This window comes from Haemaphysalis longicornis, unplaced genomic scaffold, assembly GCF_048455015.1.
Source record: "Haemaphysalis longicornis isolate Haplotype H1 unplaced genomic scaffold, Haemaphysalis longicornis Haplotype H1 scaffold_2, whole genome shotgun sequence".
In the NCBI taxonomy this organism is placed as follows: domain Eukaryota; kingdom Metazoa; phylum Arthropoda; class Arachnida; order Ixodida; family Ixodidae; genus Haemaphysalis; species Haemaphysalis longicornis.
In genome coordinates this window covers 190,945,895-190,959,047 of record NW_027526295.1, presented here as the reverse complement: position 1 = coordinate 190,959,047, position 13,153 = coordinate 190,945,895, and the positions used below count along the sequence as shown (strand labels likewise).

The following is a 13,153-nucleotide window of genomic DNA, read 5'->3' as shown; positions in this document are numbered from 1 at the left end:
TCATGCCAACAGTCACCAGCTCTCAGCCGCTTCCCTCTTTACTGACCTGTTCTCATGAAGTGTTCTTTCCTCTACGATCCCTCCTATTTTATGAACAGCATTGCAAACGGTCTTGGATGCTTGTGGCTTGCAAGAAAACGACTGAGGATATTTGAACATAAATGTAATAGTTGATGCGAAGTTCGGTTTCTTGATATTATTTTTCCTTTTTACTCGAAGACTCCTAAAATTACCTGCATCTATTAAATATTCTCTTTTTCCATTTTGGTTAAAATTACAGCCGAAAATTCTTCGATAAAGGGAAAATTCCCCGCACGCAGACTCACTGATTACAGCGGTGTGGTGGCTATTGAACTGCTTTCCTTCAGTTGCAGCAATGAACGCATTTGATAGCCACTTTAAATAAGAAACCTACAAAATCAAAGCAGAAACGGAAGGCTTACCTGCCCCGACGAGCAAATCATGGCGCTCCGTGCTGGCAATAACTATAGCTTTCGCAGTGTTTCCAGACGCGGACGAAAGAGTGAAAGTGTTTATCGCAAGTGTTGTAGAGTTCCTTGAAGTCTGACGAGCTTCCCCGCCCTACGCGCGCTATCGCAATTATAGCAGCACCGTGAGGTCCCAAAAACGTCCTGTTGGGGACGTAATTCTGCTGCGAATGATTTCAACTCCCCCTTTCCTTTTTTCGCAGCTGCTTAGTGGCGGCTCCCTGATGCTCTGCACCTTCACCTGCGATGCGGTCGCCCTGCTGGTCCTGGCCCTGGGGAAGCAGTACTGGAGTCTTCTGGCCAGCATCTTCGTCTCGGGCTTGTCTGGGGGCAGCCGCATCATCGCCTCTACCATCATCGTGGCCGGCATGTATCACGGCGACGTGCTGCAGCTCAGCCTGGGGGTCACGAACTTCGTCGCCGGCGTGGCCGTGCTCTCAAGGACTCCCCTAGTGGGTGAGCACGAGCCATATCCCAGTCTAAAATCACAACAGGAATGCCGCAAAAACCTAACGAGAATTCCTGTCATAAGACAAAAAAGCTTTGTTGCGACAACCGAAGTCCTGTTGTTACGACAAGCCGATCTGTTGTTACGGCACACATTTCTGTCGTAACTACAAAGTCAATTTTCCCAACGGCAAACATTTCTGTAGTAAATACAGAACAGCCATTTACGCTACTCTTCACAATGGGCAATAACCATCAAACCATGTGCAACTACTGATGGAACATCCGGATCACGACAATACAAAAATTCGGCACGACGGAACCATAAAATCAGGACAGGAATACGACACACGACAGAACACCAGAATCCCGACACGACAAGAATACGACAGGACGACAGTACGACACGCGAAAATTCGACAAAACTACAGAGTTTTTTTCTGTCGTCTTTTTCTACTGGGGAAGTTTTAACAGCGGAGCTGTTGCAGGGCCAGCCTTTCTGTAAGTCTGCTGAAAGACGAGCATTACGCAGGGGTAGCAGCAGGTTCCTGTACTCGCCGGCGGAATCGCAGAAACCAGTTCCCAAACCCACCGATGGATGGCGCAGTGGTCTCGAAGGGACGGGTTTCTCTCGCTCCCTTTCGAAGAGCGAGAAGTGAGGGAGCCTACCTCCGCTGACGACGGAGCTCTGTTCTCGGGCGAGTACCTCCCGAAGAGTACCACAGCTCCGCTGCTTCAGCAGATTACGCTCTAAATGTAGAACCGGGTTTATTGTTTTAAGCTGTTGATCCTTTTTCTCGAAAAGAATACGCATTTAGCCGGCGTGAAGGTTTTCTCATCGTAGATTGGTTTCATCTGCGGGGAACGATGCAACTGTAAGCACAGACAAGAAGCATTTACACAATATGGGCGAGTGGGAAAACGGGTAAGTGATGCCACACAAAGGCCATCACCAGGTTGTGTGGGTAATACCATGAAAGTCCTGGGTAAACCCGTCCAAAGAGCGTCTTACGACTAAACGCGACCGTAATAGACTACGAAGCAGTGCGGTTCTACTAGAATTCAAACCGCATTTGCACTGTCGGTCTAAATCAGGGAGTGCGAAAGCAAAGGGGACAGATACACACGTGGCACGTTAGCATTTCAAGCCACTTAAAACTCTCGGACGTACGACAAACCATGGTTGATTAGTATTTAAGCACCGTACGCAACGCTTTCCAGTTGCTGAAGGAATTTCGGAGGCACTCCGCGGTGACCTTTCGAAAGGAACATGTCGGAACAGGTTTCATAACGGGCGGTCGCGCCATTATTAGATGTTCTGTTAGACGGACCCGAGCATGCATGCGAGCCTCTTGGGCACGCTCTTTTTATAGCTCATGTGATGACGTCAGAATCTTGAGTGGCCCTCCAATTTCTGGCAGCGGAAACGTCGTAGCCGGTTATTCGACTGCTACCTGTTTTTCAGTGCGTGGGCTCATGGGGTAATTTAACTTTCTACGCAATCGCAGGCGTTACGCGAGACGCGACAGGGTCTTATGTTCCGCTCTTCGTGGGCTATGCTGTCGTCAACTTTGTCTTCGCACTCGTGTGGGCAGCCAGCCTCTGCAGCCTCAGATTTCAAAAACGCAAGGGAACAGAAGTCGGAGGAGTCATCGCAGGTGAGCAACCTTTGCGCGTCTAGAGCCCACGCACAAACCTCACAGTCACGCGCTCTCTCTATACAGGGTGTCCCAGCTATCATGCACCAAGATTTAAAAAAAGAGAAATTGCGTAACTCGAAGAAAACCTAGTGCATAATGTTTGCAGTACTGTGAAGAAACGTAGAGTAATTTTTTCGTTAATGAGACTTAATTAATTAATTGCAATTAATTATCAAACTCGAGAAATACTGTCCTAATCACTAAAGTGTCAATGAGGCACCTGTAGGTAACCAGGAGGGGCATCTAACTGCGCTATTTTCAGCGACGAAGTAATTGCGTACTCATTTATTCTGACTGATAAAGGAAACCCGCGAAATATGAAAAATACCACGTGACGACGCTTACGCGCGCATTGTAAAGCAGCGTCCCCATACAAAGCTGATTGAAAGCAACTACTTCGCGTGTTACCCGCCTGAAGAGACAGCGCATCACCTTGATAATAGCATGCATGGAAGGAGCAGCAGCAGCGAGATTCGCGGGACGCGTGTGCAGATAAGGAACAAACTCCGTCGCGATTTCTTCTTTCTTTCTTTTGTCTATTTCATTCTGACTAACTCAGACGCAGCCTGTTTGAGGGCGTTGCTTTACGGTGCGCGCGGAGGCGCCGTCACGTGGTATTTTTCATATTTCGCGGGTTTCCTTTATCAGTCAGAATAAATGTGTACGCAATTAGTTCATCGCTGAAAATACCGCAGTTAGATGCCCCTCGTGATTACCTACAAGTGCCTCATTGACACTTTAGTGATTAGGACAGTATTTCTCGAGTTAGATAATTAATTACAATTAGTTAATTAAGTCTAATTAAAGAAAAAAATACTGTCCGCTTCTTCACAGTACTGCAAACATTATGCACCTGGTTTCATTCGAGTTACGCCTTTACTCTTTTTTTAAATCTTGGTGCATGATAGCTGGGACACCCTGTATATGTATGCACATTGTTACCACGAATTTGCAATTACGTCCTCTCTTGACTGAGACACAAATATTTAGCTTCCCAGCGTTTCTGTAGAGCAATAGGGACGAGCGCTTAAAGGAGCCATGAAGAGAAAACACAAGTTTGGTTCATTCAAAAGATTGTCTCGTTAGAATCATACTGACACCACTTTTAACGTAAACTTCGCTCAAATAAGCTACATAATTAGGAAAAACGGGAATGGTCATGCGACCCACCAGCTCATTTCCCGCAACAGAACCTATGATGGCACATGAGCTAAGCTCTGCGATTGGCGGAGGCTGGCAGAAGCAGACGCAAATTAGGTAGAGTTTACAAACTAGACGAACGAGCGATTTGCGCTTAAATTTAGGGCCCATTCTTTACAAAGCAATAAGAATGATGGGACAAACAGTGGAAGTTACGAAAGCACATGTAAACATAGAAGTACTGATGCGTTCTGCTGTTCGTACTGCGCACAGCACGCTTGGTTTAGCTGCACAGCACTACGGGGCTTGGGGTTGTCTCAGACGACACTGGCCGATTGACGCAAGCAACGGTGTCTTACGTGACCCCATTTGTCGAGCGAGCACTGTTTCAGGGAACGAATGTTTTCTCCCAGAACAAAAACAAGCCAGGTTTAAATGCGGGCAAAAACAAACCAAACGCTTGCCACGGTATGGTGGCGCCATCTAGGTTACGGAACGTAAAGAAACGCGGGAACAAACCAACACCGCTGTACAGGGTGGAGACAACCTTTGAACGGTCCCGTGCCGCCGCAATTGGGCCAACGGGCTCAACGCGTTATTCTTTTCGTTTCCCACGAGACCTAGCAACGCGAAACAAACAATATGATTCAAACTTCTTCAGTAAACCGCGTTGCGGCGATAATTTTAGCGCGGTTTTGACAGAATGGCTTGCTTCGGCGGCAAGCGAGCAACCGAAAATGGCGGCGCCAGCGTATACGTGTCTCTACCCTGTACGGCGGATGCGTGAATGAAGGTACTCAAGGCTGCAGAGCGCATAGAGTTTCTCACTAGCTTACCTAGAGTGGAATCTGGCGCTAGCGTCAACGTGAATCGGCGGAAGCGCTCTACGCCTCCATGAGTGCCGCCATAGTGTGTAGTTCGGCCGGAAGTTCGGCATGGCATGGCCGGCAATGACTTTGTGGCTACGCAAATTGAGTTTTTGTTTGAAAAATTGCTGCCGAAAGTGCCGCTGTCAACAAATTTTGTTTTGTGTGAGGCACTGTGTTCGAGGTCTTATGCTGCAAAACAAATTAGAGGGTTACTAAGAAAAGAAAAAAAGTAGAAGTCCTGCCTTTGGCTCACGCTGCCAGATACAGCGGGCCGTCTCGGATATATTTTTAAGGTATTACATCCTTCAAACTGGGTGAGGTTTTCTTTGATTTTTTGTAATATTTAGCTGAAAAAAATTGTTTATATTGTCTAAAGCTGTGTTCTTGCTCCATCTCATTATATAGTCTCATTATCGTATGCTACGCGCCTTGGCAGGCGATGCAGTATTATAGATGCAAGAATGATGTAATCGCGTTGTATTTATTTGTTTTGACTAAGCAGGTATAAGTTATCGTGGAAGCGAAACCTGTTACCGCAAGTAAGTCTTCAAGTACGCGCGCAAAGCATTATGAAATTGCGTGAATGCTTCAAATGGCAAATAAATACTGGCTTGTCGAGTCGATATGTGTGTTGCCCCATTGCGCCTGTCCAAGGCAGCGCATGCTTCAAGGGGTAAGTAAACGCAGCGACGGCGACGAGCGACACGAAAATTGTAACAGAATGGGTGCAGAAAACGCATAGTGTGTGCTAGCGAAGCTTATTTAGTGGCGACAGCAGCAAGCGGGAAGCGGTATAGAGCAGCAAGCGGATGCCGGGGCCCTCGCTCGCTTTTTTACGGCCAGAAGCAGCCCACAAGCGAGCGGCAGCGGCGATACAGTGAACTGTAGCGACGAGCGACGACGACAGAGGACATAGGCGGCAGTGTATTAATTTTATTCGCTTGTCGCTTTGGCCAAGTACACTCTGTTGTTGCACCTTTTGGGTTGCGTTTTTCGCGTCGCTTGTCGCCGTCGCTGCATGTGGTCGCCCCTTCATCTGAAGAAACTCCCCGCTAACGCGAGCACATGCGTTAAGAGCTAATCACGCTGCTGTTTAGACATGTCTGTGATAGCCACTGAATGCCAAACAGGGCATCCCGAAAACAGAACTAACAAACGCTTCAGAGCCGAGAAGCCTAATCCATAGCTCTTTGCACTAGCCACTTGCTACCAATCCGATTCGCACACTACCCACAATTCCCATGTCGGCGTGCGATCGCAGCGACACTTTCCGCTCTAGGTAATATTGAGAAACTCTATGGCAGAGCGGTCGGTTCCTGTGATGTCATTTGGGACCACGAAAACGCACGATTGAGCGGGAAAATCAAAATTTTAACCTAAATTGTGTAATTTCTCAGTGAATAAAGCACCGTTTGTATCCGGACAAGCGCTGGGGGCACTATAAAACACGAAATCTTTCGAATGAAACCAACTTGCATTTTCTCTTCATGGCTCCTTTAAGAACAGTCTGCTCCGTGTCTTAAGGCAGCTGGCTGCCTTATTCTGTCCTCACAAAGAACGCTTGTGTTCCCATATTAGCAGTACCTATAACAGCGACACTGTTTTAGATTGGTTGGCTTTACAATATGCCACACAGATTACTACGGACCTTGAAAGGAAAGGCGTGTCACGTGGGCGCAGCGATGTGGAGAGGGAATAGCCTAGACAGGGGGAGAGTAAGCGCCAAGCACACGTGCAGCGCAGGGGGGAGCGGGAGAGCGGGCTCCAAGGGCAACTGAGCGGAGCCAAGCCGCGGACGAGAGCACGCGCCAAGCGCAGGTGGGCGGAGTCGAGGAGAGGAGGAGAGCAGTCAACCAATCGAAAATCACGCTTCCTACTGATGGTTCGGAGGGGCGCGCATTGATAGACGGGTGAGCTTGGCGGTCGTTCCTTGAATGTCCGGAAAATGGGTAAGATTGAGCGCTCCCCCGAAGAAGACGCCGCCAGTCGGCAACGCTAAGGACAGATGACGTGCGAACGGCTGCGATCCGAAACCGATCTTCTGGCTTTGAGAAATACTACGAAGCTTAAGCTAACGACCAGGGAACGCCGGGCAGCTTCGCTGTTAACGTCAACGTTTGCGACGTGAAGTCAGTGAAGCTGGGCTAATTTTCTGGCCTCACTGGGTTCGAACTACTTCATTATTTGAAACCATTTCGCAGGCATTCCTCATTTGTGACCTTGTGAAATGTGAAATACAGGCGACCAGTGTTACACATTTTTTAGAGATTTTACAATATGAAACACAGATTACTACAGACCTTAAAAGAACAACTCTGCCATCTCGAAATTCCGCGGGAAAAATGTTGACAGGAGTCGAGGAGCTCAGAGGAAGTACAGTCGGGCTAGCCGTTTAATTCGGAGCACTGAGGACGGTTAGACCGACCGAGCAGCACACTAATAGCAACTTTGAATAAAGGAGAAAAAAATCTGCAGAAATTCAGAAAACTGTCTATGCGTAGCAATCGTATGTCGCTTGTCTAGAGTGAGTTTTTATACCCAAACATGGCAATGAGCAGCAAAAGAGGTATTTTTTTTTTTTGAGTTTTCTTTTATTTTTCCAATGATATGAATTTCATAGCGATGACGTAATTTTTTGTGTGGGGGAAGAGGGGGGGCGGGGGGAGATGCAAGGCACACTACAGAGTTGTTCCGTTTACGCTATTTTCTTTTTCGTATTTCTAATGTGCTATTGCGGAATTTCTTACCTATTCTCCGGTTGATTGGGGAAGCTGTATAAGACGGATATTTTGATTTTGTACGGTGATTTTTGTCAAAATTTTACTTTTCCCAGTTTTTTTTATTTTTTGCTTTTCCAAAATCTGTCCCACCAATTTTCTCCATTTATGTTATAACAACGATTAAAGGTCTTACTTCCGACAAACCTGAATTTTTGTACAAATGCAGGGCTTACACGGCCCCACATTATCGATATTTTCGTTCGTATTTTGAACGTTCTTTTGCGGACTTTTTTTTTTCGTTCATTCTTCGATTTTTGTGGGAGATGTATAAGATGCGGATTTTTATCTTGCCTGTCATTTTTGTGAAACATCATTTTTTTCTCCGTTCTTATTTTTGGGTTTTTCAAAACTCCGTCCGAGCGATCATCTTCATTTAAGCTATTAAAACGATTAAAGGTGCTACATGCGCCATATCCGCATTTTTGTGGAGTGGCAGGGCGTTACACGGTTCGCCATTTTCGTTATTTTGTCAGATAACTTTGGTGAAAATTTTATTTTTCTATTTTTATTTTAGGTTTTTCTAAATTCTGTCCGACCAGTTACAGTAGACTCGCAATAACTGAAACTCGAATAATTCAAATTTTCGCTTAATAAAACAAATTTTAAAATGTCAGTTGTCTCGCTGTGTTTTCAATGTATTTTGAAGCGGCTTAATTTAAACTTCTTCGTTGCATAAATGCAGCTGATTCGCATTTATTGCTTGTGCTTGCCTGAAAATATCTTCTGAATTTTCTGCTTGTAGCTGCACATTTGCATAATTTGAGCAAATTGCTTAAATCTACAAGTTCTTGACCACTTCAGAAAACTAACGCAATGAAGTGGCTACCCTCGCTGGCGTCGAAAACTTTGTTTTGAACTCTCATGCAAAGACAAAGCAGTCATCCATTCGCGATGTTTTTTTTTTTTTTTCAAAGCATGAATAGCATTTTAGTATTGTTGTGGGAATATTGTATTATTGAATATATGTGAATTTTTCATTCCAACAGAATTAAGGTGCCCCGAGTCCCATGTAGAAAAAATCTTGATAATTCAAACACAGTCATGGAGTCCCTGCGAGTTTGAGTTTTCGCCAGTCTTCTGCATCTCCATTTACGCTACTATAGCGATTAAAGGTGCTACTTCCGTCAAATCTGCATTTTGTGGGAATGCGGGCGTTACACGGTACGCCATTTCCGCTATTTCTCTTGGTATTTTGAGCGTTCTTCTTGTGGATTTTTTTGTTTATTCTTTGGTTCTGAGGGGAGGTGTATAGGTTGCCCTTTTTTTTTTCAGATCATAGTTATGAAAATTTTATATTTACTATTTTTCTTATTTTTCGGTTTTTCAAAGTTATGTCCCGCCAATTGTCTAAATTTACGCAATCATAACCATTAAGGCTACTTCCGCCAAATCTGCATTTTTGTGAAAATGCGAGGCGTTACGCGGTCCTGGCTGGTACTCGGCAAAGGATACTATATGTATACGCATTAAAAAGGGGAATTAACTCGAAGGAAGGTAGAGGGATTAAATTTCGTGGGAAAGGGTGAAACCTGATGAAGAAGGATATAAGCGGTTGGAACTCTATGGAGAGGCCTTCGCCATGCAGGTGACATGATGATGATGATGATTAAAACAACTTTTTTGTAGTAAAAATGCTTTGTTGCAGTATTTGCCCGATATCGCTAAAACAACGACCACCTTAGGAAAACCGGACACAGAACAGAGAGGAAGAATAACATTTAATTGAGCAAAAGAACGGGCTGTGAGGAGTGGTGGTCAGCTTACTACATCCAGTAGGCCACATTAGAGAGCTCGTTCCAGGTTCCACAGCTCGTTGCACCAGGACCGCTTGACGCCCGGTGCCGAGATAATCAGCGCTGACTCGTACTGCTCAGGGGAGGGGGAATGGAAGGGGCCAGCGTTGCGTGGGCAGTAGTAGACGAGGGGCCAGGTTGTGAGAGAAACGGGAAACAAATAAAATATATTTTATGTGCACTGCCAGCAATGGAATAACGGGAAATAATACAGATTTCTCTGATCTCAGTTGGGAGTTCCGCTTAGACGGCGTAGCCAGGTGCGAATACGCGATGGGCTACTTAAACGCGAAAATTTTGGTCTGTCTGTCTGTCTGTCTGTCTGTCTGTCTGTCTGTCTGTCTGTCTGTCTGTCCTTGTCTGCCTGTCTGTCTGTCTGTCTGTCTGTCTGTCTGTCTGTCTGTCCGTCCCTGCCTGCCTGTCTCTCGATTCAGCTGCACGTGCCAAAGTGCACAGAATTCTTGTGCGAAGCGTTTATATAGGCAAAACATTTCGAAACTACTAAATATTCAGACTTGTCAACACCTCTGAGCAAGAAGTAAGCATTACGGATACTCGAGACACAACATCAGCCCATAACTGATGTTTGCAGTGTTTTTTTAATAAAAGCTACATGGGTTGCTGACTTCGGCAATCGCAAACAAAAAAAAAATATGCCTTGAAAAACGTGTTTTGACCTCAAAATACAAAAAGCGCTCGCGGTGCCCCCGTAAGGGCGCGCCGCGGCAGTGTTTTAAGCCAGTGACAGCGTTCCAAGTTTGAATTGGCTTGAGAAAACCTCTACTATGTTTATCATGGGAGGAGCGAATCGTGAGGGGAATAGTGTGAGAGGTGGGAGGGAAAGAGAAGAGAGGCATTTAAGTTGCGGTTGCGGCAGACGACTATCGCCTTTCGACGACCATACGCCGCCAATTTTGTTTGCAGAGAGAGACAACGATATATATATATATATATATATATATATATATATATATATATATAAAGAAACTTCTCGAGAAGCCAGAAGAAATATTTAAGGAAATGGTTGGCTCACGATTAAAAACAGACGGCCCAAACCATGTGTGTGAGTGAAGCGGCTGACAGTCCACACCATTTGAAAGTGTCGTGATACCTTTCTAGGTAATGCCGATGGCATAGGGCGGGTTGAGGGAAAGTGTATGTCTGCAGCCTACGGAACGCTACTGCTTGTCCTCTAGTAAGGGATCTCGGAGCTGCCGGAAGTTTCAGACAACTCAGCCTATAGTGCTGTGCAATTTCCTGCTAAATCCAGAGCCTATCGTAGCCCACCTGCTGAGTGAGAGAATCTAATCGCTTGTGTGTTCCAGAAACACGGTATGCAGAAGTGGAATAGGGAAAAGAACCACCACGGACGCGTCCCATCAGAAAATCTGCGCGATCACTACCCACTGTCGGAGAGAAAACAGGGCTATAGCTCGTCAAACTTCGGCTGCAGTCCGCATTGTGCGATGCGCGTTCACACGTACGGTGCCGAGCAGCGTATATTTTCTAGCTGTGATGCAATTGCGGATGCAGTTGTTGCTGCTACAACACCAACTGTGCGGCAGGCGCTTCGCCAGAACCGAGCCATCGATTGACAAATCGCTGTAACCACGTCAATCACGGCAAAAGTTTTACTTGCCTTTTTTCTTCTAATCTCTTGCAGGTGCAGATCAACAGGCCACGCCGAGTTGACAACAGATCATCGGGTATATTAGAACGGATGTCACCGGAGGAGCTGCTCAGGAGCATTTACGCCAACGAATATAGTGTTTTGAATTTGCTACATGGATTTACGAATCAGTATTAAATTAAATATTTCTATAACAAACGACGCGGGAAAGTTCCGAGCCTCTGCTTCCTCCTTCGATTTGCCTGCAGGAAGCTGTTCGACATTTAGGAAACATGCAAAAAACGTAATTTCTTGGTTGTCCAGTTTGGTGTGAAATTTCCTTGAAATGAACTCCGAATGCCTAGTGATCGCCATGTGCCACGGCTCTGACCATGGCAGCGTTTCACGACTGATTACATTACTGCAAACTATTTTGACTCCGCTGGTGTAGTCAAGGCGGAAGCCTTCTTTGAGGCAAATGTCCCCCTTTAAAGATTGTCAACTTCTCAAAGAATCAAAGGAATCAGGCATTGCTCTGGGGGCAGCGATCTAAGAACGATCTAAGAAGTCGAATTAGACTAGTACTCCAAAATTACGATGACGACTTTGGAGTATACTAGCACTCCAAAATCATCATCGCAATTTTGGAGAGCTAGTACTCGTGTCCAAGGCTTACTTGTAGGCAAGACATCGCTTTTATCGCTTAGGCTTAAGACATCGCTTAGGCTTCGCGCGCAACACACCCTTATTCCCAGTATTACAGAGTAGGCTGAGAAGTTCCTGCATTTCCCGCCAGGTCATTTTGTGATGCCATCCGGGTTGGAGCTGGTCATCCGACCCTTCCACTGCTCTAATGACAGGTTGGGATTTGCGGCAAGGGATGTGTGCATGTGGCGGCACTCCCACACCATGTGGTAGAGTGTGCGTGTCTCTGTGCAGAATTTACAATTGCACGTTTATACGCCTCGAGCTTGTAATAGCTCGTGCGGGAATAAAAAAACCAGTGCAGTTTCGGAAACCCTAGAGACGTTCGTCTTACCTTAAGTTAGGTTGAACCCGCTAGACCAACTAGATGCGAAATGCGCTGATATTTTCCGTGAGCGGGTGGAGGAGGAGGGAGGCGCATAACTATCGTTGTGTACAAATGCGGAGCCAAATCAAGGAATGACCGTTTTAGTAATCACACACAAGCTGCGCATTCACCTTTATTTTGTTTTTCGACTTTAACAGCTGATCACTTGGCGGACATATTTTTTAAAGTATACAGTAAGAAAGTTCACAAGCGATAAAAGGTGTTGCAAGAGTGTGGTTAAGACCCTATGATTTCACTTTTGTGCAAAATTCTGCAAGCTCCCTGTGTCATATGATGATGTTTCGAAGAAGCGCTTAGTCACGGCCGTGGATATATAAGCGGAGGATATATGTAACCGATGACTGTTTGGGAACGCTCACCTCGCGACAAGGCTATAAATTCTTTGTGCTGACACCCGCATGTAATTTTGCATTATCCAGCGTATTGCGTAGAATGTGCGTGAAATTTATGCCACATTGGCTTGTTCAGGGGAGTGATCAATATCCGAGATATAAAGCGTAACCGGCGGGATGTCAGGTATGAGTGCTCCGCTAGATTATGAAAGCACACGAAACCGTTTACATCGCAGTGTATAGCCGTAGCATGAGCATCTGAACGAACGCTGCTTATGGAGGTACTGTTAGTAAATTTCAGGGCAGTGTAATTACAATCAGCTCCATGCATATATGCCGGTTTCGTGACGCCGGCTTGTGACACACACCTGGAGCTTATGCGGACCGAATGTACCACAGTACGGATCGTGTCAGATGCGTATACACTCTCGTATAAACACCACATTTGCGAACAGACTAACTGCTCCCCATAAATATGTATTTCCAACGCATACAAACGGAAAATATCAGTCGCGAACGTGCTGCAAAAGCAACGGCGACAGTGGTGAGTGGGTCGGCGGCTCCCGCGACTGCTTTCGAAACGGGCCGCTAGGGGGATTTCAGGCAGCGCTCGAGGCGTATAATGTCGGGTGTATGAGTGTAGTAATTTACCACGTAGGCTTCAAGAAATTTGGCATCTAAACCAAACGTCGCCGTCATCATCATTAGGACCCCAAAGGCGCAGTCAAACCCAGGCCCCGATATTGCATAATCCGGCAAAGCCAAGCGCGAAGGATCACGTCAGCGGCGAAGTTGTGTCCCGCGGGATAATGTACGCAACTGTGCCGTGTTGAAGAGGGCCCTAAAATAAGATAAATAATTAGTAGCATAATAGTTCGAACAATGAGGAACAAAATGAGCCA

General features: G+C 46.0%; 1 protein-coding gene across 1 annotated transcript in view; it reads left to right on the top strand.

Annotated features, from left to right (window-relative positions):
* LOC144168452 (uncharacterized) overlaps positions 1-10,953 on the top strand; it is a 28,515-nt gene extending 17,562 nt beyond the window's left edge. Inside the window, exons 5-6 of the mRNA XM_077697434.1 lie at positions 692-944; positions 10,881-10,953. Coding sequence (XP_077553560.1) covers positions 692-944; positions 10,881-10,909 — 282 coding nt within the window. The 3' untranslated portion in view covers positions 10,910-10,953. The remainder of the gene's footprint in view (positions 1-691; positions 945-10,880) is intronic.
* Positions 10,954-13,153: the final 2,200 nt, after the last annotated feature.